The sequence below is a fragment of the Mya arenaria genome, chromosome 4 (assembly GCF_026914265.1).
Source record: "Mya arenaria isolate MELC-2E11 chromosome 4, ASM2691426v1".
In the NCBI taxonomy this organism is placed as follows: Eukaryota; Metazoa; Mollusca; class Bivalvia; order Myida; family Myidae; genus Mya; species Mya arenaria.
The window spans coordinates 26,535,177-26,562,986 of NC_069125.1; the positions used below are offsets into that span (position 1 = coordinate 26,535,177).

The following is a 27,810-nucleotide window of genomic DNA, read 5'->3' on the forward strand; positions in this document are numbered from 1 at the left end:
TAGACAATGCATTTCTTTTAACTTTTTATAGACCACCTCTGCACAGTTATTTTGTCGAAAAGTAATAAAACGAGTAAGGTAATATTTTGACGTTTTCACGATATCTTAATTTTCCTTATTCGGAGTTTGTTACGTTTTTAAAGCACTTTAAGTACTAAAACTCTCTTGAATAGACAATGCATTTTTGTAATCTTTTATGTAGATCACTTCTGCATAGTTATTTGATCAAAATATGTCTGACTTCAAAAGTTGAAAAATCACCGTTTCTGTTCCTTATTCGAGTATGAACAAGAAATAGGGAACTAGTTCCTTATTCCTTATTCGACTTAGTGTGCGTTATAAAGTACTTGGAATACTCCATCCTGCTCAATTAGAGAACGCATTTATTCAAATTATTTGATAAGATCATTTTGCAATTGATATTTCGTCAAAAAAATAGCATATGAAGCACTTTGAAATTCAGTTTTTTTTCGTAAATTCTGTTCCCTATCCGGATTTTGGAGGGTTTTTAAAGCACTTTTAGTGCTAAAACTCTTTTGAATAGACAATGCATTTCTATAAACCTTTGATGTAGACCATTTCTGAATAGTTATTTGATCAAAAATGTCTTACTTTAAAAGTTGAAAAATCGTCGTTTCTGTTCCTTTTTTGAGTTTGAATAAGGAATAGGGAACTAGTTCCTTATTCCTTATTCGACTAATTGTGCGCTATAAAGTAATTGAAACTCTCAATCCCTTTAAATCAGTCAATGCATTTATTCAAATTGTTTAATAAGATCAATTATTGATATTTCGTCAAAAAAAAATGAGCAAATTAAGCACTTTGAAATTGAGTATATTTCGTAAATTCTGTTATTTATTCGGAATTTGGATAGTTTTGAAAGCACTTTAAGCACTAAAACTCTCTTGAATAGACAATGCATTTCTGTAAACTTTTTATGTAGACCCATTCTGCATAGTTAGTTGAAAAAAATATATTACTTTAAAAGTGTTTAGTCCTTATTCGAGTTTGAATAAGGAATAGGGAACAGGTTCCTTATTGCTTATTCGATTTTTTTTCTATTTTGGTGCATATTTTTCTCATAAAGTTGTTTAATTGTTATGAAAATACGAAACACATAACAAAGAAGCGATTTTACGCATATCTACAATTATTTATTTTGTATCAGGAACAAGGAACTAGTTCCCTATTCCTTATTGGAAAAAGGAATAAGGAATAAGGAACTAACTTAACGTCCATCATTGTTTGTTATAATCATTACAATTCATAATTTAGAGCTTAGATGTAGTATTTATCATCTTGTTAAAAAACAAACACTACAAAAGTCGTTATTTCTCATTAAATGTCCCCCCAAGTATGTAATAATTTGTAAACGAAAATCAGCATTACGTTTTCATAATCATTAAATTTATACGATATGTACAATGTCATTTATTATAATAACAAGGGAAAAAAGCATCTATAACAATTATTTTTACACAAAGTTTTGCAAAAAAGTAATATGACATAGGTTTTTCCGCCAAACGACGTTGCGTCGTTCTTGACGTAACGTCCGTTTGTAGTTGTTATTATAACCCTGAAGAAGGCGCTTGGCGCCGAAACGTTGGTTTTAATTAAAAGTAAAGTATACGTGTTATTGTTTGTGTTACTCAATTAATAACAAGGGAAGTAATATAATAAAACATATTGTTTCTATTTATTTATATAATACTGACTTTCTGTCGCAAACAGTATAGATTAGTTTGCATGTTATATGCATTAAAAAATTATTTCCATTGTAGTTTTAATTCCGTGATTCACAGTTCATGTTCCCGCATATATATAGTAATGTATTTACACTGCTGTACTGCCAGACTGCTAAACTGCTAGCTTCACATCCATTAGCCAAGGGGGTTCAAAACTGCTGTCTTGATATGCTGAAATCGAAATATTCAAACGATAAATTTAGTGTCTTTAGAAGTCACAAAACTGTGAAACCAATAAACAATATTGTATATATTCAGTACATGTTTATTATAGGAGACAAAGTCTTCATATAATAAACACAGATTTGGCCGTCCTGTATGCCCATATATTTTCAATAACAATGGTATCTTACCATGGAATTATGTTCTCCATCCTATATTCTTAAATAATCGGTATTATTTGGGAAGTTTCTTGAATGTATGTGTTGTTTTGAACCAACAGGCGCCCTGACTACCAGCGATGCCAGGGCGTGTTTGTTTTTCAAAATCAATCAAAGCAAACGTATTAGCCGGATGCACTGTGTCTTGTCATACATAATTTATGCATAATGTCATATATAACATGTGTCCAAAGTTTGGTTTTGATATTTTTAACCATTTTCAAGTTTAACATTTATTAAATTGATTACTACCGCATTGCATGCGTTTTCTTTTGATAAAGACTGCGCGAAATTTTTTGCTGTCAAACGTCGTTTATGATGTCGTTCCCGAAATTGTGACGTTTGTCGTTGTTTCCGGTTGAAAGACAGAATATAACCGAAATTTCAAAACCATGACGTCAACGGGCGACGTCGTGTTAAGGGCAGCCATTAATTTTGCGTGGGATTAGAAAAGACAACCAAGTGCCGAGACTCCTTAAGGATCACGAGCGGGCAAGAAGGAATCGCTGCTCGCAAGAGTTCGTCCGCCGGTATGAGCGTGAAGGCGAAGAATTGCTCGACCGCATAGTTGCATCCGACGAAACTTGGTTATGGCACTTCGACCCGGAGACGAAAGCCCAGTCTTGTATATGGAAATCCCCGGGGACCCCTCCCCCAAAGAAGGTAAGAGTACAGAAAAGCGGTGGGAAACACATGTTCATGTTTTTCATGGAAAGGAAGGGCATGATCCCACAGCACCAGGTTCCCGATGGCCAGAGGGTGATAGTTACTATTCGAAGGTAAGCAGATTAACATTGTAAACATTGTTTTATCTATTAAAAAATTTCTAAGAAGTTTAAAAAATATATATTTTAATTTTAACAAACATATTCAAATGCACTGTTTTGGGGTTACTGTCACGATTCCAAGTTTGACTTAATTTTATAACTTCAGCTTCTCATGTGTGACTTGATGCAGGCATTGAAAAAGAAACGCCCCAATCTTGACCCCGAGCGCATAATATTCCACCAAAATAACGCTTCAGGACACAGAGCTAACTCAACCCTCCTTGAAATCAACTTGCTTGTTTTGAAATTCTTCAGCATCCTACAGACCCGATCTTGCCCCATGGATTTCAGAGTTTTCCCGGAAACCAAGAAGGCGCTACGAGGCGTGCGGTTTGAGGACGCCAATGAGCTTCGTATGTATACGCAAAATGTTGTTTCGTCATAAGACAGTGACTGGTACAGCGAAACCTACACTAAATGGTAACAGAGTCATAAAAAAACATTAATATCCGCTGTGATTACGTTGAAGAAGTGTGATTGAATCTCTGGCGTTATTATGAAGTCGCTTGTTGTACTCTGGCGTGCTCTGGGTACGCCTTTCCGTGTTATTGTTATTCGCTGTAACTTTTTTAAATTGCTCAATGTATTTACCAATTATTCATACATCGTGGACAAAATATATCAACCTTCAAAAATATATATACTTTCCAAGTATATAGTGATTTTTTTTTATTTTTCGAGCAACAATCTACGAACTTCCCGACACCCCTCGTAGAAATTTAGGTCTTTTGCAATATGACTTAACTATGACACTGCTGCCACTAACGGTCACCAAGGTAGCGGCTATTAGAATACAATGGCCCGAACAGCTAAATATTACTCACTTTACTGCAGACTTGTCAGGTGTACCACCTTGCTGTAGTGGGTTGGCTTGTTCCCCATAATCATGGGTTTCTTGGCGTCGTCTTTCTTGCTGTAGCGGGTTGGTTGCTCCCCATAATCATGGGTTTCTTGACGTCGTCTATCTTGCTGAAGTGGGTTGGCTTGTTCCTCATCATCATGGTTTTCTTGGTGTCGTCTATCATGCTGTAGTGGGGTAGCTTGTTCGTCGTCAACATGGTTTTCTTGACGTCGTCTATCTTGCTGTAGTGGGTTGGTTTGTTCCTCGTCATCATGGTTTTCTTGACGTCGTCTATCTTGCAGTAGTGGGTTGGCTTTTTCCTCGTCATCATGGTTTACTTGACGTGGATTGGCTTGTTCCTCGGCATCATGGTTTTCTTGACTTCGGAAATATATCCAGCTGAACAGAAAAAAATAATTGAAAACATTTTCATCAAATGTCCAATTTCATTTGTTAGTGACCAATGTTTAAAAGCAAAGTGAATACTGAAGAATGTCCAGTTTAATTAAATATTTAGCAATTTACTTCAGCTTTATCGCGGTACCATCTTTCTGGCTAACATATATTTGAATAGTCCCCTACCTCAAACAATACTTATTTCCGTAATTAACTACTACTCCCAATATGCAAGAATGAACTCTGGTTTCTGGTTTATATTTTCAAAATGTATTTACCAAACTGACGCAAATGATATGTTCAAACATTAGGCAACATACGAGACACAATAAGTATACCCAAATGTGTGGAACAAAAAGAAGCCAACACAAATTGCCACGCACTGAAGAATGTTTTGTCTGGTTAGCATATATATTTATGCCCTAAATCCCAGGAACCAGTGTCTGTTATGGTCTACAGAAAATGCCAGAGGCATGCATTGAGTAAGGTGATGGTCATGCGTCATGCCTTATTTATCAAAAAAGATCTTCTAGTCAATATTGAACTCTTTTGGACAAATTGTCACAAATTGTTTTTGAGATCTGGAAGTATGTACATTTTGAACAAATAGTGACATTTGACAAGAGAAAAAGATAAAGTAAAGGAAGAACACTTACAAAATGTATATACGAGTACGTGTAATTGGTTTCATTCTTGAATGAAAGAAAACTACTCAAATTATTTCCATAATCTCATTTGACAATGGCGGAGGAAAGTAAAAATGTTGCATTACATGAGAAAACTACACTTTTGTACATGAAAGAAGCCGAGTACCTGTTAAGCAACTTTTGAAGAATCAGTTGGATTCTTTTCCTAAAGTAATAGGACACGATAGCAACTGCGAGTAAAACGCCACAGGCCACTCCAAAAAGTATGATAATATTACTGGCTTTCTCTTCTTCATCTGAAATAAATCAATTAAGTACACATAGAATAGAAAGAAAAATGTTCGGGACCAAGCTCCGACCTCAAGGGACCGCCGATTCTCGAACGACCGCTTTTTCGAACGACCGGAGTTTTAGTGTATATCCATTATTAATATTGATACCGGTGCAATGAAAGTAAATATAGTATTACAGCTGCACTCTCACAGATTTACCGCTTTAACGTGTTGTCTTATATTTGTGTATGCAGTGAATATAGTGTAGGCCATATTTCAGAAGCGCATTTTGTTCGTGACGGAACATGCTAACACACTAACAAAGTATACTACGCAGCACCAAGTAGTGCTATGCAGGGCAATATCTAGCTCGACGCGGATCGCTTTGGTTTCAAACATCTGTATCAATGCTACTGCTTTAAACATATTTTCTAGCCTTTGTAATTGAAATTGGTGGATAATAAAAATGATTTGGCGCAAGGGTATACGGAATACAAGAGTAACTATTCCCAGGTACCAAACTAGCACGGTCATCGCTTGAAGGTAACACGGAGATATCGTTTAGATTTATATTCTGTATAATAAACAATGGACTTCGGTTATTTAATAAAAAGTTTCACGTTGTGATTGCAGAGAGAAAAAAAAATGACACTAAATTGTTCTCACTTATTCAGCCATGTAAAAGGGAATGAAGAAACACCAAATTTGAATACAGAGTTTCTTAAACTCTTTAGGTTATGGATGGTCGTGCATTTTCGCTTAACGATGTGCAAAAGTGTTCTATGAATAAGAGGCATTCGGAAACGCTTGATTTTTATTTTAAGTAGAAATATGATTTACAATGCACTTTTATAATGCAATAATAAGGATGAGAAAGTATTCCTTCTCTTGGTTTTGACTGTAATTAAGCAACTTGTAAATAAATGCAAATACCCTAAATAAACACAAATTATAACAAACTTAAAAAATAGGCCCATAGATTGGCTCAAAAACGTCCAACGTTTCCGTCCACAAAACATAACAATGTGTTACCTCCCTTAAACAAGGAAATGTAGGTCATAGAATATTTGCCATCCAAACTTATTTTGGGGAACATCATATCTGATTATGTTTCACTGTTTATGCATCTTATGCATCTTATTATATTTGATTGTGAATATTTTCGATGAACGCAACATATTCGGATCGCGAATCATCGCATATTAATATATATATAATGCTACTGCTTTAAACATATTTTCTAGCCTTTGTAATTGAAATTGGTGGATAATAAAAATGATTTGGCGCAAGGGTATACGGAATACAAGAGTAACTATTCCCAGGTACCAAACTAGCACGGTCATCGCTTGAAGGTAACACGGGTATATATATATATATATATATATATATATATATATATATATATATATATATATATATATATATATATATATATACATACATTGAAACTTGTTTATCTCGTAAATGTGTGTATTATGTTGGCTGGCCACGAAACACTTAAATCAACGTATTAGTAAGTGTGAATTTATGATATTTTAAGTGGTTGTCATTAGCGTTTCAATTTAATTTTTAACAATGATTTGAAGTGATTATTTTCTTTTCCCGCGTTATTGTGACGTCATATGATAACCTGTTTCCGGTTACGGTCGTGTCGTTCTTTTTACAGAGATTCTGTGAGAGAAAAATACTGTAAGGTTTTCTTAAATGAAATGAAGTATATTTTTTTTTAATTCTTGACAGAAAAATGAACTATTGGTGTAAATATAGGTAATGAATTGTGTGATTTATGTCATTATCTAGACAAACTTTTTTCTCCGTAATACATTGAAAACACATTATAATTTTTTTTTCTCATTGAAACAGAAATTGCAGAAAAAAAACTATTTTAGTTTCAGTGGGGAGCGCCGGTTCAGGCAAGGAAAACTGATAAAACTGACAATAAAACCACACTCCCACAAGGACTCGTTCACAGGCATAAGGATAACCTTACCTTTAAGCATTTTGTTAAAAAGGGTTACTAACGCTATTCAAAATCATGGACTGTAAAAACAATATTTGAGCATATATGAACATTTGTTGAATAGTTTCAGAAGTCAATGTTTTAATTTGCCACACTTTAAAAAAAAACAAGAGCTGTCAGAGACAGCGCGCTCGACTATTCCGCCGCTTTTCAGTGTAAGGATTGAAAAGTTTTGGCGAAACATGCATGGATCACTGTATTAAGTCTCATTTCAATAAATCAAGTAGTTGCTGAGATATTAACCTATATGTGATTACATGCAAAACCTTGACCAGAATTTTTAAGTCAAATAATAAAGGCCAATTATTTGCATTATATTTAAATAAGTGTTATCTAATTTCATTAATTTAGTAGGTGAGATAGTTAGGAATACATATCCAAAATTTCAATGCAATAAATGATGTATTTACTGAGATAATGACTTAAATGTGCTTACATGCAAAAACCTTAACCAAGGTGTGACGCCGACGCCAGGGTGAGTAGTATAGCTCTCCTTATTCTTCGAATAGTCGAGCTAAAAACATGAGCGAGTCCCTTTTACACGCATGGTTCAAATTACTATTAAGATTGCTTTAGTTTTCAAAGACGTGCATTGCCTAACGGACCGCAGAATTGTAAAAGCCATGTTTCTGCTTGCTGGTAGTTTGCAGTTCGTATTTTACTATTTTTTCTGTGTTGCTATGCGTATATACATTGCGCTAAACTCACAATTGGTTGCAAATTCCGTGCGATATAAAACCAACAACTCTGAGTATACATATATGCCTGTAATATTGCAAACAAAAAGTATCATAAATGTGGAGGGTCACTGCAGCTGTCCTTATTAAAGATGCACTCTTACTCCTAAATAAGATTTACCACAAATGTTTTAATATGCCAAAAAAGGATGAATACATGTTGAAAACAATGGTTCGTATTAAGGTTACTAGTTTAATTTAAAAGAATGTTGCAGTAAACACGATTTTTCTACCTAATGAGTCGATAGTAGATCACAGTAAATCTTTTAGCATTCACCAATCATTTAATATTTTTGCGTTTCGTGCTATAGGATACATTGTTACAATCTTGTAATAAGTAATTAATATCTTCCATAAATAATTATTTCGGAAGTAGTTAAAGGTGTATCACTCAAAATCTGTGTTTGTTATACATGTGTTTGTATTGATTTTGAATAACAGTGTCACTTTAAATACATGAGCAATGCCGTCACACTTTACCCAGTACCCAATAGTGAATACACCAGTCAGCAGTGCTGCAGCGCTTTGATTTTGTTTTGGATTGAGACACTTGTTTGCGTAAATGTCTGGAAACCAGTAAAATAAGAAGGCTGACTTAAGATAAGATCGCAGTTTTCATATTTAAGGTCGAAAATTGATATTTTATGGTTAAAAGCTTTACGCTTCAAGAAAATTGAAATTTTGGCCGTTTTTCGAACATTTGCGATCTGCTCTAATGTGATTTTTCTCCAACCACAGATAAATAGAGCCCAAAATTTGGCCATGCTCAATACCCTTATCTTGCACACGGGCAAAGATAAAACAAGTACCAGTATGGAACTCTTTTTTTATTGTCATCACACAATTACCTCCCTTGTTGAAGACGGTCATCTGTAGCATCATGGAAACCTTGCCTTGTGGCAATATTTAAAATCCAAATCAATCATTATTTGCTTCAAATGGCACCAAAAAGGTGTTCACGCTGCATTCAAGAAACATAATCTGAATCACTTCGCGCATATCCATGACAACCACGAATTACCACATATCTATTTTAACTTTATCTTGTTTAACGGAGGTAGGAGATAAAGCATCTACCATAGCCGCTCGTGTAAGATAGGTTAATCCCAACCCTCGCGCAGGGTGTTCTGCGGAAACTCGGTAAACCTCATTTCCGCAAAACACCCTACGCTTGGGTTGGGATGAAGCTATCTTATACGAGCAACCATGCAAGATATGTATAATCTTATATGACTGAATTGAAGGTTATGATGTCAAAATAGCTGAGAAAAAATACGTATCAAAAATGTCAATCTGTGAGAGTGCGTCTTTGAAGGTATATCATTATAAAATTGGTTGAATATTTCTACGATAAAATGTGCTATACTTCTGACAATATCCTTGAAGGAACAATTTTCAGATCATCAATAATAAGCGTCTTAATTTTTACTTGGATCTTTTGTTGTGTTTTTGTTAATGCCTGGTCAGCAATATTTTATAATACAGCTTCAAGAACAGTTGTAGAGGACTCTTTCCTGATTTTTCAAATGAGCTAAAGGCTTAATCTAACGAACTCTGATATGATATCAATGGAGAAGAATATAAAGAGGGGAAATAGAAGTCCTTGAGATTGAAACAAAATGATTGAATGAGAAGCTAAAACTTTTTAAAATCATTTTTGAGTATTCTCGCCAGCAAAACCTAACTGAAATTCCAGGCAGCTTAATGTTTAGGACGAATGCGCTGCAGAGCGAACCCTTAACACTTGTCTGTAACTGAATAAAACAGGGGGAGTTAATTAAACATTATTAAAGCCGAAGTTATGGATCTTGCTATACATGTGTGTACTCAGTCTTTGGCAATATTTGTACTAAGTTTTAATGATTTTTGAGTTTAGCCATAGTTCAAGTTTCAGCGGGATGCACATTTATGAGGCCGACGCCTTTAAGGGTCTGACATTACGTCAACCCTCTTTCGAAGAACAAACGAGCTGATAAGCTTAAATGATCCTAATGTAAATATATGTATTTACAATAATAAATCACCTTTTGAAATGCACACAGTGTCTTGAGTTTCGTTACATGGAGTTCTCTGCACCCATCCCTCAGGACAAAGTGAACAGTTCAGGCATGGCATCACCTCGGAACTGATGTTGGAGAAGGTCTTCCCGTTAACACATCTCTCGCATGTTGTATCTTTGTGACTGTTCGCTGTAAGTAGGGACATTTAAGTATAACTTAGTTCTTTTTTATTATAAAACATAAAGAACATGTCTAATTTAAGTAGTTTTTCAATATTGCTTTCGTAATTATGGACTTAAGTTTGCATTCAGTCACGACATTGCTTACCGTTACACTATATACTAAAATCATGGATACAAAAACAGATTTATATCATAATCGCATCATCATTACTAAACATGGCAAAATTGGCTGAAATTATATTTAAATGAACTTGAAATAAATGTGGCTAATAAATAGAATTGATATATCAGCTTTCACAAAATTCATGTTTAATTCTGCCACTAGAGACATTTAGTGGTCAACATTTTCTTTTGTCCTATGAGAAAGCAGTAATTCAAAAGTTTTCCAATACATTTATTAAAAGAAAATCAGCAGACAGCCATTATTGATTTAAATTAGGTAAAAAAATACCAACAAGAGATGTTTGTCAAACACTATGCCCCACTGAGCGCCATGTTGTCAGGATTATTTGGACAATTGAATAAAAAATATGTATGGGCTATGAGTGCAGGCAGTGTCAAGTTTACACACAGACAAGCTTTTGCATTCAAGGTCACTGTGACCTTGACCTTTGAAGCGATGACCCCTTAAATCAAAAGGGGTCATCTGCAAGTCAGGCCCAAGCCCCTAGTCAAGTTTGATGATCATAGGTCCAGGCTTTGTTGAGATATCACTGGGAGAAGCTTTGTTTACTTTTTAGTGTTAAAGGGCACTGTGACATTGACCTTTACCCGATGAAACCCAAGAGGAGTCATCTACTGGTCAGACCCAACCTTCATGTCAAGTAGATGACCATAGCTCCAGGAATTGTCGAGTTTGTCTTCAAGGTCACTGTGACCTTGACATTTGATCTGATGACCCCAAAAATAAATTGGGGTCATCAACTGGTCAGGCCAAACCTGCAAGTGAAGTTTGAGGGCCATGAGTACAGGCATTGTTGAGTTATCACTCTGACAACTTTTTATCAATCAAGGTCAATGTGACCTTGACCTTTGACCCAATGACCCCAACATCAAAAGGTGTCATCAACTAGTCAGGCCAAACCTGCAACGATCCGACGGACCGACCGACCTACCGACCGACATGTGCAAAGCAATATACTCCTCTTCTTCGAAGGGGGGCATAATAAACAATGGTTGACCCATTTAGAAGTTTACACAAGAAAATGTGGACCACTAAAAAGTGAAAAGTACTTGCATCGCATCAAACCGTTCATTTCTGGAAGAGTATAATAACAACCTTTATACATTACTTAAAGTACTCAGTGTAAACAATGTCTGAATCGATGGTCAACATGGTGCTATTTGTTTGGGCAGTAAAACAATGCCATGAAGCCATTTATCAGAAGATGGACTTACAGTTGTTTGGGACTGTATTCATAATTTTATGGAAGTAGATATTTCTATGAAATATGTAGTACTTAACAAGAAGGCCATTGTGGCCCTGAATCGTTCACCTAAGAGTCAATGGGATTTGATTTCTGATGCAATGCATATGTCAGACACTACTAAATTTATAGCTTTCCTATATTATATATTGAATAGTCAACTGACAAATTTTCACGCAAGATTTCTAGACCTTCACGACCCCAACACCATTCATGGATAGAAAGTTCCTACTTTTCTAGGGACTACACACTAGATAGTCTTAAAATCGGCAAATGCAGTATTTCTTAAAACAAGCAGTGAATTAGAATATGGACAATAATACATCATTTTCCAACAATCTACACAACAGTCATATTGTCTCACTAGCTTTCCCGTTTAAAAATTATTTTTCTTCTTAACACCTTGTAAGTCACATGATCGTTTCACACACTAAAAAGTCCAAAATGTGTTTTACCAATGCACTGTCATTTTCAGCAGTGGTAATCCATTTCAAAAGTTTCCATCAATCAATCAGATCACTGATATTTGTCTATCGGGCTTTGTGTCTACGTTGTTTTAAAGCAGGTTTCCCCTTCATTAAACTGTGCCCCAAATAAGGTGCGTATTTCACTCAAAAGAAATTGCCAAATACGCAAATAATTCCTTCATCGAGTGTAAAGGCAACGCAAAACGTTTTAAATTCATTCAAATAATTTCTACCGCATGCGTGAAAAGACATTTTTATAGTTAAAGCCTGATTTGTTTACTTCCGGAAAACATACATTTTCGTATCACAAAGTAAAAAATATTAACCTTTTTGACTTTTGAACATGCATTTTTTTTAAATCCTGGACTGTTTTAGATAATATATATTACAGGGTGAACATTATAACTCATATTTCTTATCAATCAAAAATAGAAACTATCAGATTTGAGGTCATCATAGATAAGTCAAAATGGTTAACCTCTGAGGTCTACCGGCCACCAAGCATGTGTGTTTTGAGAACCTGTATAAATCAGTGGATAAACTAAGTATTCACTATGACACTACGACAATTTAGGAGACACAGCTACAACTGTCTAATTCGTTTAGTCAGAACATAATTGTATATGTATATTCAATATTTTTTTAATATATTATCATACCACATTTAAATTATGAAAGAGATAGGTAGTTAAAACTAAATTGTAGCACATTATCATAATATATATTTTAGTTGTAAACAATGATTTCAATTTCATGTAAGTGTTCGACAATTTTCCCTTCTTTGCAATTGAATCAGCTGGTGTCTAGTCCCTTTTAACTTAAACAACGTTAGAGAAACTTAATGTTCAGTCATTTTTTTTAAAATCACAAATCATTCACTTTCAAAACCTATAAAGATGGAAAGTAAGCCAAAATGGTCTAAGATGGTATAACCAGGCGTTTATACACTGACATGTGTTAATAAAAAAAGAAAAAGGCATGTAAAACTGAGTTATAGATCACTTTTGAATTGGTGTAGGTTTGCCATAGTGAAAGAAATTTAAATGTACCGAAATGGTTCGTATAACAATGATGATACATATGAAGGGTTTGTTGATGTGTTATTCTGAATTGAAAAGTCTTCTCTTCTTTCTTTACTAGTGAAGTCAGCTCAAATGTTGAACAGGATCCGCACATGCATCAGCAAGACTCTTTAAATGAACCTCTGATTACTATATTGAGGCTTCAAAATACTTGCCTACTAGTGCATTTAATGAGCAGTCAGAGCACACAAAGCCATATTTGACAGCAGAAGTCAAAGACAATTATTCAAGTACACACACACTTGATTGAGCTTGGATTGAACAGTGAAGTGATGAAAAAAGCTCAACTTCATGCCCTCATTACTTAAATGCAACACGCCAACGGTCGTTTCAGACAAATCCATAGTCAGTGTTTGCTGTCTTATCAATACCCTGTTTACCACAACCTTAATAAGGTTGCAGAACTTGAAACAAGCTACATTAATATAATTTATATAGAAGACAAAGTGGCAAATGATAATATGATATTTGCAATATGGTAATCGTCGCTGAAAATTTATTCACTCTTAAACAAGAGCGTCAAATGTCACAAAATATGCCCATCCTAGTTTGCTGTAGGTTTGTTGTAAGTGGTACATTAAGACAAATTCAGTGAGTTGACACTGTAAAAGCAAAATCAAGAGACACTCTGGAGCGACTGAGGCAACATGGCTGGTTATCGAACCTGACTAAGACATTTTGTGCATACATATTCTGACCAAATTTGGTGATGAATTGTCAAATGATTCTAAAATTATTGATCGGCCAAGAACGATTTTAGGTAAATCTATAAGTAAACAGTGAGTGACTCTAGCAATATGGCTGGTTATTAAGCTTGTCAGAGAAATTATGCCAATACACATTCTTACCAAATTTGGTGATGATTATACAAAGGCTTTTAAAGTGTAGAAATCACGAAAGTTAAAAACGTGACGGTCATTGACAGCCTCCAAAGTTTTATCAGTCCGAAAAAAAAGTGTTGGTCCTTATACAATTTAAACTTCGCACCTGACTCACAATAAAGATCGTGATTGGTTGATTTTGCATCCATGTTTTTTCTCGGACCCTAGCAGTACCAGGTTTTAGTAATAACATTGCATGTTCCACAATATAAGACATTTGGAATTGTCATTTAAAACCTGCCAATGCTTATCGCAAACGTTGAGATGAAGTTTTTTTTAAGTTTCAAAATAATTGCGGGATATATAGCGGTAACTTTGTAATGTACTGCAAAGAAGGCCAGACGTTGCATACTGTTTGACTAGTGTGGTACCCATTTTGACATCTACACCCTACCGAATACATCGGGATAGTACTTAACAAATTATAGTAATTTAACAATATTATTGCATACCTGCCAAGTTTCACGGTTTAGTCGGGATTCTCACGATTTTGGCAATGCAATCACGATGTCACGCTGACTATGTACTATCCACTAAGGAAACCGATATTCAATAGTACAATTGTTTTTTTTAAATACCAGATAGTACCTAAATTGTAGTTTTATTTATATACAGTATTAAACTCTTAATCATTATATGCATATGTGTTATGTCTATGATTGAAGTTATTAAGTGTTGTTGTATAACAAATTGTTCATTTTCTTGCTCATTGTGGCTTTCATCAGCCATTTTGTTGAAGATAACATCTTAAAACCTACTTCTTATTAATTTTACTTTTTTTGATGACCGATTATAACCAAATACAATCGATTGTTGCCAAGGTCAGGCCCAAACAATCGATTTTCGATTATAATCGATCATTGGAACATCACTAGGAATAATAAATTATTACTCTGTAATAAGTTAAAATAGAGTTATAGTTCTTGTGCACAGCACTTTCAGTATTTGTGCTTTTTACCAATGTATGAAGTATCAAAATTTCATCCAGTAGTTTTCAAGTTATTATACAGACAAAGTCTGACAACAAAAAGCACAACAAATGGCATTAATTCAGTAATTTGCTAAATCACAGTTATGGTGCTTGTACACAGACATTCCTTTCTTTGAGCTTTACCATTGTATGAAGTTTAATTAATTCCATTCAGTAGTTTTCTAGTTATGTTCCAGACAAGAAAAAGGTTACAAAGAGCAATTATAATTGGGCAACACGTAATTAAAACTGCACTCTCACAGATTGACCGTCTTCACAACTTTTTTTGTCTTGGAATGAACAATGCTTTGCATAAACATCTGGAAACCAGTACAAGACTGGTAACAAAATATAAAATCACAGTTTTTAATATTTACGTTTGAAAATTGAAGTTTTGTGGCCAAAGTGTTACTAACTCTTTAAGAAAAATGAGTTTTTCGGCATAAAACATCAACTTTCGAAAGGAAATATGAGAAACTGTGGTCTGATTCTTTGTCAGCAGCCTTATATTTCTGGTTCTCAGATATCTATGCAAAAATTGGCTCATTTTAAGACAAAAAAAAGGTGTCAAAACGGTTCATCTGTAAGAGTGCAGCTTTAACAGATACCGCCTTGATATGAACATCTTGCATATACATGCACGCTACTGGAAATGCCATTAAATTTGATTTCACTTGCACTATAAAGCCACTTGCACATGTAGAGAGAACGGTTCACATTCATTTTGTTTTCTCTTTCGAAATACACAAATTATTTTTTGTGGATCATGATCTATGTTTTTTTAAGCAATTGCTATAAAGAAGTCATTGGTTGCTTAGAAAAGCATTGATTGCTAAGGTAGTCACTGGTTGATTTGGATGCAAATAGTTACTAACCGCTATATACCAAATATCAGTTGTCAGGGCCATGCAGTTTCCGAGAAGATTTAAAGATTTATATATATATAAATATACAGAAAACCTAGAAACCGGGGGGCGTGGCCAGCTTTGACAAAATGGCAACATTTGAACATTATGTGAACAACTTTGGTGAAAGGCAACTACATGAAGCTACTGTAATATGTTGTACCCCCTTTATATTTTAACAATTGTTCGGATATCCGAATTTACTTACACTCTGTTGTCTTATCGCTGTTTTTCCATTTCTTTTATGAGTATTCCAGAAGTCTTGTAGTAAATGAATATGTTGATAATTACAATTTCAATTCAGATATAAATTCCATAAGTATACCTTGAATCGAAGCTGTATAACCCGTTTATAAATTTGAAGTACACACGACTGTCACAAATATGTCCGCCATTTTAACTGTTGGGTTACAGCGCAGTAATATTTATTAGATATTTATTCATTGGAGTAAAATTTTCCTGTATGAATTGTAAAGTTAAATTGTTTCAAGCATAATTTTATTATTAATGTTTTATATAAATGTGCTCATGTTACAGATTACAATTACAATGCTGCGACCGCACTATTTGATTCGATTGTTGCTATGACACTATTTCGCGGATGAATGATAATATTATTTCTGCAGCATTAAGATATTTGTTTCATTATAATTAGATTGTTTAATTAAGTGTTCGAATAGGATGCAATTTGTCATTCTCGATCGATTGATGTATCTATTATTATGAATGTCTAGCAAGACTTTTCATATTTACTTGTTTTATTGTACTCGAGCCTTGGCACCTTCTTCTCACCTGCAAATGTGAGCTGCAGCCCTGCAGACCAATCAAAAGCCTTGCAGCATTGCTGCAGCATCTTGCGGGTATATAAGAAGTGTCAAGTTCGAGCTTGGGACGGTTGACATTTCTGAAACTTGAACTATTTTCAACATCTTGAAAACAAACATGCGAGGTATATTCTTTTGACACGTATTATAATTAAATCAACGCGCACATTTATTAAGTAAATGAACCTCGCATATTATTATATAAGAATAAATAATCATTATAATTACATTGAACTTAACTTTATTAAACTATTGATCAACTCGTCAACTGTCCACTGAACATGTCCGCAATTGTAATTATTGACTTAGCTTTGTGGAGTTGAGATTAACTTGAATAAATAACGTTTAATTGAGAAACGGACTTGCGTTTTCGAATATTCATCACTGATCATTACTAAACTACATATACCTTGGCTCACCAGGCACTAGGCCTGGTGTAAGCAGTGATTCACCACAGATATACTTTGGCTCACCGGGTAAACTACTTGGTGTAAGCAGTGATCCACCACATATCATCGACAGTTAATAATCATTTAACTTTAAACGTATGAGACGGATGTTACAATTTTGGTGTCAGAAGTGCGGTTTTCATTAAATGAGAACTGTGTGATACGAACAACAACAATGACACTGTTTCATACGTTTATTGAGTGTATATGAAATTGAGATATTAATTCAGTACACGAGAAATATAGATCTAGTAGGAAATAAAGAGCAACATTTAAACTTTTAATCATAGATTAATATTGTTTCATACTAATACCCCACTCTAGTTCAGTAGTTGAGAAGAATAAAATGGCTACGTCATCACCTGACCCTGAGATTTCATTTGATAATGTAGATCTTATTCAAGATAATGATCACACCGCAAATTCTCAGGAAAATGACAATCTCATTGATATGTCTAGCATCCAACACGAGCGTGATCATCGTTCAAATTCAGAAGCGCTAAGTAGCAACGTCCGGTCAAGAACCGGCCCGTCGATGCCGGCAAGTGAAATTATGAATGCACACAGTACCCCTCAGCATACCGACGACAGACGTCACGTGCATCTCAAATCTGATAGAAATGTTTATGATCAGTGTACGAATAACGCTAATGAGTATGCCGTGCATACTGATAACTCGTATTCAAATCGCGGCGATTTCGCACCCCGTTCGACACCAATGATGCACGCGCAAAAATTCTCAATCAAACCAGACACCTATGACGGGTCACTAAGTTTCGAAGTGTATGCATCACACTTTGAAGATTGCGCCGAGCTTTCTCGTTGGGATAATCGCACTAAAGTATTGATGTTAGCATCAAACTTGCGCGGCATTGCCCGAAATTACTATATGTCTTTGACCGAACACGAGCGTCGTGATTATCACACATTGTCTTCAAGGCTATCAGAGAGGTTCGGCACCAATGGGAACCATCAATATTCATGGTTAAATAAATTTGAAAGTCGACACAGACAAAAAGGAGAAAGCATTTCTTCTCTGGCTGATGATCTCCGTCAACTTGCACAAAAAGCATACACTGATTTTGACCACCAATCTCAAGAGCGTCTCGCACTGAACCAACTTTACAAACTTATTTCAATTGAAATGAAGTGTAGATGCATTGATCACAACTGTACCACAACAAATGAGGCCGTAACAGTCATAGAACGTTATGAGTCTATAGTGGGTACACATCTACCACATATCCGAGCAGTTGATGTTGATAATGGGATAGAAACCACACTTAAACAAATAGCAACACGTCTTGATAAGCTTGAGAATAACTCCAGTCACACACAAACAAATACACAAAGACTGTGTTTTGGCTGCAATATGTCTGATCATCTGTAGGCGACATGTCCCCAAAACAGGAAGGCTAGAAACAGGTCACAGTATACAGCTAATCCCCGTCGGGTACAAGCAAACTATCCACAAAGACAACATTCTAATGACACAAACATGTATAGATCACAACACTCAAACGATGTGTCAAGGCGCACATATAACAATCAGGAAAACTAGTTCGCGTCGACACTATGGGCCAAGAGTCGACGTTTCTTACACAAAGGCCTGAAACAAATGTGAAATCAGAAGAGGTGCATACTGCTCGCTCTGGTTTACAATTCAATGAACATGATAATGGGTTTTATGTTACTTGCAATGTTGGTCCTACAGAAATCAATTTTCTAATTGACTGCGGAGCCACTACATCTCTTCTATCAGAAAACACACTCAAGAAGCTGGGTTCACAGCAAATTTTTCAACTTCGTCCTATGGAAAACTGTCTTAAATCTGTCAATGGGCAATCAATCAGTGTCACTGGCTCTGTTAATCTTGTAGTACAAATGGGCGTAGAGCGTATAGATAAATCCTTTGTTGTATGTGGTATTGAAGCAGATGGTATTCTTGGTCAGGACTTTCTACGTTCTCATGTAGAAAGTATCAATTACAAACGCTCATGTCTTGTCATGGGTGACAACATTGTCCCTCTTTGGACTGGCGGTCGAGCTAATCAAGTGTGTCGTGTTGAGCTCCAACAAACTGTGAAACTCCCACCTCATTCGAAAATGATGGTACCCGTTAAAATACCGCAAAAGGAACATCTGACAACACCAGGGTATGTTGAGCCATCATTTCATCTCATGGCTAAGCAAGAAATTTGCATCATAGGTGGTATCGTTGATACATCCAGTGAACCTGTTCTTACAATGCTTAATTACGGAACTTCTCCTGTTACCGTCCATAAAAACACCAACTTGGGTACATGCGAGTCGTATGTTGACCCTGACAAAGAGACATATCGTATTGCTGTTGCGCAAGAACAAGTAAATTGTGACACGCTACCTCCTCATCTCATTGATATGTATGAGAGAAGCTCAATTCATCTAAATGAAGATGAAAAGGTTGATTTTGCACAGTTACTCACAAAATATCAAAATGTTTTTTCAAGATCATCTGAAGATATAGGCCGAACTAATCTTGTCCAGCACACCATTAATACAGGCAACGCAGCACCCATTAGACAACCACCTCGTCGACTTCCAATAGGAAAGCGAACGACTGAAAAGGAGGAGATTGATAAAATGCTGAAACGTGGCATTATTGAACCATCCTCAAGCCCATGGGCATCGCCGGTAGTGCTAGTAACAAAGAAAGACGGTAGTCCCAGGTTCTGTGTTGACTACCGCAAACTCAATGAAGTCACGATAAAAGACGCCTATCCCCTCCCGAGAGTTGACGACTGTATTGATGCTCTTTCAGGGTCAAAGTTCTTCTCATCTATGGATTTAAACTCAGGGTATTGGCAGGTGGCTATGGACGAGCATGACAAACAGAAAACAGCTTTTTCAACAACGATGGGGCTGTACCAATTTACGATAATGAGTTTCGGCCTCGTCAATGCTCCGTCCACCTTTGAAAGACTAATGGAGAACGTCTTACGAGGTATTCAATGGGTTGATTGTCTGCTTTACATGGACGACATCATTGTCCCTTGCAAAACTGTGCAAGAGGGACTTGAACGTATTGAACGCATTTTCTTGCGCCTACAAGAAGCATGCCTAAAGTGCAAGCCATCGAAATGTGTGTTCTTTCAACAAAAGGTCAAGTTCTTGGGACACATAGTATCTGAGATTGGTATTGCTACAGATCCAGAAAAGGTTTCAGCGGTTAAAGATTGGCCAACACCACGATCTGCTAAGGAAGTTAAAAGCTTTCTAGGACTCTGTTCCTACTATCGTCGATTTGTCGGTGGTTTCGCAGCAATTGCCAAACCGTTACACAAAATATCAAATAAGGGAGTTAAGTTCCAGTGGTCTGATGAATGTCAACAAGCTTTCGAGAGGCTGAAGACTGCTCTCACAACATCTCCAATTCTTGGTTACCCTGTTGCCGGTAAAAGTTTCATTCTTGACACTGATGCAAGTGATATGGCTACTGGGGCTGTCCTATCACAATGTCAAAATGGTCAAGAAGTTGTCATCGCTTACTATAGTAAGAGCCTCAATAGTCATGAGAAGTCTTATTGTGTCACTCGTAAAGAACTCCTGGCTGTGGTAAATGCACTTAAAGCTTTCCACTCATACTTATATGGTCAGCCAGTTTTGCTCCGCACTGACAATGCAGCAGTTAGTTGGATGAGAAATTTGAAGAAACCCACTGGCCAAGTGGCTAGATGGCTCGAAGAGCTAGATACGTATACGCTCACAGTAGCACATCGTCCAGGACTACAACACCGAAATGCAGACGCGCTGTCAAGAGCACCCTGTACAAAGTGCGCAAAACAACAAGGTGGGAACGAAGAAGAACACGATTCATGTTCTGATGATCCATCTGATATTTCTGATGTTACGCAAGTTCTTGAACCCTTAACCTCCCCACATATATCTGCTGCCCGTGTAGTGACTAGATCGAGTGTCCGGAACAACACAACACTAAAACCAACTATGGCCCAAATTCCCAATTGGTCATCAAGTGACATTTCCTGTTCCCAATCAAATGATACTTCACTTTGCTACATAATCCAAGCAATGGAAGCCAATTCAAAACCGGACTGGTCATCTGTTAGTGACAAGTCAGCAGTGGTCAAAACCCTTTGGCGTATGTGGGACCGTCTAGAAATTCTGAATGGCATACTGTATCGAATTTGGTATGATGACAGCAACAAAAGTCACCGTCAAATAGTTGTGCCAGACAGTCACAAAGCCGAAGTGTTTTTATACAGTCATGACATTCCGTCAGCTGCACATCTTGGCGTAAACAAAACTCTCGAACGTTTACGCCAAACATTTTATTGGTCTGGTATGAAGGACGATGTGCAGGATTATTGCAACAAATGTGACTTATGTTCGTCTCGCAAACCATCGAAACCAACAAAGTCACCGCTTGGCGTCGCTGGAGTTTCAGGACCAAATGAGCGTGTGGCAATTGACATCTTTGGGCCACTCCCCAAAAGTAGCAAAGGCAACTGCTATGTGCTTGTGGTATGTGATTGTTTCACAAGATGGACAGAAGCCATCCCAATTGCCAATCAAGAGGCGGAAACTGTTGCAAAAGCTTTTGTTGATGTATATGTCAGCCGTTTTGGGGTCCCTTTGCAAGTACACTCTGATCTAGGAACAAACTTCACGTCAAAGCTTTTCTCTGACATGTTTGAACTTCTTCAAATACATCACACAAAATCCACATCACAACACCCACAATCAAATGGTAATGTTGAGCGTTTCAACCGCACTCTTGCCGTAATGCTTACAATGTACTGTGATAAAAATCAGCGAAATTGGGATGAATTTCTGCCACAAGTAATGTTGGCATACCGTTCCTCTACGAATGCCAGCACTGGGGTGACCCCAAATAAGATGGTTTTTGGGAGGGAAATAATTCTCCCTCTTCAAGCCAGTGTTGGGTTGCCACCTGACACTGATGAGCCATGTGGCTCTTATAGCGAATATGTTTCAGCTCTCCACAATGAACTTGAAACCATTCACAAGATGGCACAGACGACTTTACGTGTCAAAGCGCAATATCGGAAGCGTCATTATGACCTTACTGCAAAACGTCGCGCTTTCATCAAAGGGGATGCGGTTTGGCTGTTTGACAAGCAAAAGCGAGTCGGGGTTTGTAGTAAGCTTTCACCCCAGTGGAAAGGCCCATGTCTGGTGACAGGGAAAATTGACGACTTGGTGTACTTCGTGAAAACATCACAGCGGTCCCTGGCCAGACCATTTCACATGGACCGTCTGAGATTGTACCGGGGTTTACATAAACCTGCATGGCTGAAAATATAATTGTTATGCTAAAAGAAATATAGGCAGGGTTAATACGCCATTCCTATAGATAATTGTAAATAAATGCTTAATGCGTAAAGCTGTTCGTTTTTATTACACTGTCGATTGTTCAGGGAAATAAGCCTGCTGAACAACATCATAACACTGCACAACGGGGATATTAGAACCCATACATGTACATAATATTGCTACATTATAAAGACAATTGAGATTGCACCACGTATATACAGTGTATGTACATTTGTATAAAAATAAATTGATAATATGGTAGACACCACAGCATATAGAATCACAACACTGTTTCACATGAATTATTCACAAAGAGGAGATATACACTTGAAGGCACATTATCAAACACAAGAAGTACAGAGGTGTCTGGTTTGGTTTGAACCACAATCGTCATTTAATAGAAAGCGAAAACAAACCAAAAACATTCCACTTGCTGGTCAAGTGAAGCACATGTCCTTAATCTGCGGATTGACACTTATTAGAGAGATAAAATTATTAACAACATCGTCGAGTTTTATTTGAACCTGCGAGGTTCCTGTTATAGGGTGCACCCGACATTTGTAGGAAGAACGGCCTGATCAACCGTGACCGCGTTATATTAGTGTTTTCGACATACGATGTTGAAAGAAATGCATTTATCTAAGTGTTGGACATGGTGGACAGTTGAGAGATTTGCTAATGTATATTGAGTTCTGAGTATGTGATACTCAACCAGGCTCCTCTTCTTCTATTGCAGACTGGAAATGTGAAGTATGCGACAATTTGTTCGCGAATAAGCGAGAGCTACAAAACCACATCAGTAAAACTGACCACCAACGGTTGAGATATATGTGTCCTTGGTGCTGTTCCTCTCCTAATGAATTCAAATATCCACATGATCTACGACGGCACATCCGGGGCCAGCATTCACACCAACATTCCTCCATCCCCCCAAAACTTCTAGCAACATCAAATCTCGCCTACTGCTGCACCAATCCTAAAACCTTCCTCTCCATTGAACCTGCAACAGAGTACTCGTCCGAAGAGGCCATCCTCATGCGCTCCCTTATCTCCAAGATGGCAATTTCCCACAACACCTCCAGAGTATGGGAAGGACATTGGTCACACTTGAAACCTGCGCTAAAAAGAAAAAACACTGAGCACTCAATCACCTCTGTCCTGATGAGCACCAACCACGTGGAGGTCATCTATCAGGTTGGAGAAGACCTTATCAAGGCACATTTCAACCCTAACATCTTATCTGATAATAAATTAAACGCCCGTCTTCTCCGTATGATGACCTCTTGCCAAGTCCCGTCGATACCTTCTGGTGGCAATTGGTTACCTGCGCCAGACGCCCTTGACCAGACTTCAATTATTCTTGGTATCAGCAAAGAGTACATTCGAACAACTGAACGACAGACCCTCCCTTCATTCAAAACTGCTAGAATTGCATCTCCTATCTACTCCGTACAGCCTGTTTCCACTTTCAACCCCACCACCAGTACATACACCACCCCTAGCAGTAGTACCTACAGTCATTCTGAGAAGCACCAGTTCAAACCGATAACGACATCCAACTCAGCTGCACTTCCAATGTCATCAATCACAGTATCCATGCCACTCAACTTGAATGATCTGCGATCGCCAACCCCCATCTCCATTTCAGAACCTCTAGTTGACGCGCCCACCACACCAGATCTCAACACGCCCCCAAATCGATCACCACACAAGAAATCAGCTACAACAGTGACATCGAATGGAGATTCACATGATCATTCTAAACCACCAGCATCATCAAACACGCGTTTCACTGACTCATCCATTACCGAAACCACAGCTCTTCCAGATAGAAAACCATCTACAATTCAACCTTCACCACGAGAAAAGCCTTTCTCAACCACCATCTGGAATGACCATCTGAACGAGACCACCACACCACTATCACCATCACTGTTACCTTCAGCAACATCACTGTTCGGCATCGCATCCTTCAATGGAACCTCCCCCTTTTCGGATTTCAACACTCCCGTCACACAATCTCCATCGCAAGATCACCTAGTTACAGTTCCCCACCTGAGCGACAACACTAACCCCACTAGACGTTCCGTACCTCCAACAACAGACACACAATACTCCATCTTAACATTTCAAGAAGCCACAGATGCCCCCAACACAAACAATTTCCCACCAGAATACATCCCAACTCCACTAACTTCCACAAAACTTCTTGAGAGTAGTGCAAAGTCACTCCTCTTCACTGGACGAATTCCCCTTCTTCCACCAGGCAAACGTGATTGGACATCTATAAAACCACAATCCATCACTTTAGGACCCGGTTTGACATGGCCTCCATCCAACTGGAAAACTTTGACTGGCGATCAGAGGACCATGTTACTTGAACACCTTTTAATCTCCCGAACCATCCAACGGACCGAAGAACCCCTGCCCTCTAGAGAGGAACTCCTTCTCCGCTACCACTGCCTTGTGCTTCCTGGATCCATTATCCCTCCAACACGTAACCCCATTACGAAGATGGCATACACCAATCATAACGCCATTATGGACATCGCCTCTGGCAAAATCAAGAGCCCCGTAGATTTCCTGCAGAGCGTTGTTCAGTCTTTCCTGTCCCTGGCCCCCGACTCCCGTGATGATGATGTCTATCTAGCGATTTCCGATGTGCCGCTCCGTCTCTGAAGAAAGAAGATGTAAATTTTCAAGTGTTCTTTTACTTTCAAAAAATGTTTTAATTATTACATTTAAGAAAGATCCATATTTCAAATCTTTGTTAAATTGTTAAAATCAGTTTCATTCAAATTCATTATTCAGGAGAATAATATATCTTTAAGGTGGGGGAAATGTAATATGTTGTACCCCCTTTATATTTTAACAATTGTCCGGATATCCGAATTTACTTACACTCTGTTGTCTTATCGCTGTTTTTCCATTTCTTTTATGAGTATTCCAGAAGTCTTGTAGTAAATGAATATGTTGATAATTACAATTTCAATTCAGATATAAATTCCATAAGTATACCTTGAATCGAAGCTGTATAACCCGTTTATAAATTTGAAGTACACACGACTGTCACAAATATGTCCGCCATTTTAACTGTTGGGTTACAGCGCAGTAATATTTATTAGATATTTATTCATTGGAGTAAAATTTTCCTGTATGAATTGTAAAGTTAAATTGTTTCAAGCATAATTTTATTATTAATGTTTTATATAAATGTGCTCATGTTACAGATTACAATTACAATGCTGCGACCGCACTATTTGATTCGATTGTTGCTATGACACTATTTCGCGGATGAATGATAATATTATTTCTGCAGCATTAAGATATTTGTTTCATTATAATTAGATTGTTTAATTAAGTGTTCGAATAGGATGCAATTTGTCATTCTCGATCGATTGATGTATCTATTATTATGAATGTCTAGCAAGACTTTTCATATTTACTTGTTTTATTGTACTCGAGCCTTGGCACCTTCTTCTCACCTGCAAATGTGAGCTGCAGCCCTGCAGACCAATCAAAAGCCTTGCAGCATTGCTGCAGCATCTTGCGGGTATATAAGAAGTGTCAAGTTCGAGCTTGGGACAGTTGACATTTCTGAAACTTGAACTATTTTCAACATCTTGAAAACAAACATGCGAGGTATATTCTTTTGACACGTATTATAATTAAATCAACGCGCACATTTATTAAGTAAATGAACCTCGCATATTATTATATAAGAATAAATAATCATTATAATTACATTGAACTTAACTTTATTAAACTATTGATCAACTCGTCAACTGTCCACTGAACATGTCCGCAATTGTAATTATTGACTTAGCTTTGTGGAGTTGAGATTAACTTGAATAAATAACGTTTAATTGAGAAACGGACTTGCGTTTTCGAATATTCATCACTGATCATTACTAAACTACATATACCTTGGCTCACCAGGCACTAGGCCTGGTGTAAGCAGTGATTCACCACAGATATACTTTGGCTCACCGGGTAAACTACTTGGTGTAAGCAGTGATCCACCACATATCATCGACAGTTAATAATCATTTAACTTTAAACGTATGAGACGGATGTTACACTACATACCAAAACTAATGGTCTTAATGCCATGCAGATTCAGAGAAGTTTTCTAAATTTTACCATATATGTAAGTATATAGAAAACCTGGGACCCCAACAGGGCGGGTCAGCATTGACCCAAGGAATACTATTTTCACAACCTTTGTAATGGACCGCTACTTGAGTCTATATACCAGATATTAAGGTCATGGATTTGCAGTTTCAGAGAAACAGTCTTGGTTAAGAACCACTACATGAGACAGTATATACAAAATATCAAAGGTCTATGCCATACGATTTCAGAGAAGATTTTCAAAGATATTACAGTACTTTATAAATATAAATACATAGAAAACCTGAGACCACTGGGCAATAATTTGAGCAAGCTTGTTTAGGACCACTACATGATGCTGTATTCCAAATATCAAGGGAATAGGTCTCATGATTTCAGATAAGAAGATTTTTAAAAAAGATAAATGATAATGCCGGACGGTGGACATAGGGCGATTACAATAGCTTGAGAACCTCGTGCTCAGGTGAGCTAAAATAACAGTAGTCTGGTGCTATCTGTTTGTATCAGTACGAATACAAATTAAAAGGCAGTTCCGATTCTACGATCACTATACGAGAAAAGCTGCTTTGACATAAATGAAGATGGCTGCTTAACAAGTGTAGAGTCAATTAAACTCCTAACTTTGTTCCATGGTCGACTTATCCTGCAGTTTTGTTTCTTATGTTAAATCCATTTAGGAGCAACCCTTTTATGTATACATGTAAAAATATATCTGTACCTATGATTTGAGTTAAGGCAAAGCAACATACCCAATTTTTTCACGCCATATCCCGGCATACACGGCGACACTCCTCGACAGTCTCCCACCTGTCCTTCTTCTCTGTAGCACCCCGGTTTACATTCACATTTCGTGTCGTTAAATCGCGAACACGCCTCTTTCAAAATTTCACCTGATGGTTGATCATTTCCTTTACATTCAGTACACCTTTCACAATAAAGCGCTCGATTATTATCCGTTTTATACTTTCCATCAGGACATTCCTGACATCCTGTCTGGCCACCGTCTTGACTACAATGATTAATCCAGTAAGTGCCAGCCGGGCACAGCTTACAATGGATGGTTACACCATGAAATTCTATTGCATAATGAGTGTCATTTAACTGTGCTAGCACTCCTGTTGTGAATACAGCCATCACTAACACACAACAAGCCACTTGCTTCTTACTTACCATTTTGGTGAAGTATAGTTCCTGAAAAGTAGAACGCATATCCTTAATTAAAATGATACACTGACAAAACTAATTGACATTAATGTATTTAATTTCTAAGCTTATAATATGGATACAGCA

General features: G+C 37.0%; 1 protein-coding gene across 1 annotated transcript in view; it reads right to left on the reverse strand.

The window, feature by feature from the left end:
* Positions 1-1,686: 1,686 nt before the first annotated feature.
* LOC128231907 (tumor necrosis factor receptor superfamily member 11B-like) overlaps positions 1,687-27,810 on the reverse strand; it is a 40,185-nt gene continuing 14,061 nt past the window's right edge. The window contains exons 2-6 of the mRNA XM_052945150.1: positions 27,270-27,711; positions 9,890-10,054; positions 5,003-5,132; positions 3,777-4,192; positions 1,687-1,916 (exon numbers count right to left, since the gene is read on the reverse strand). Of these exons, the coding sequence (XP_052801110.1) occupies positions 3,778-4,192; positions 5,003-5,132; positions 9,890-10,054; positions 27,270-27,693 (1,134 nt within the window). The 5' untranslated portion in view covers positions 27,694-27,711 and the 3' untranslated portion in view covers positions 1,687-1,916; position 3,777. The remainder of the gene's footprint in view (positions 1,917-3,776; positions 4,193-5,002; positions 5,133-9,889; positions 10,055-27,269; positions 27,712-27,810) is intronic.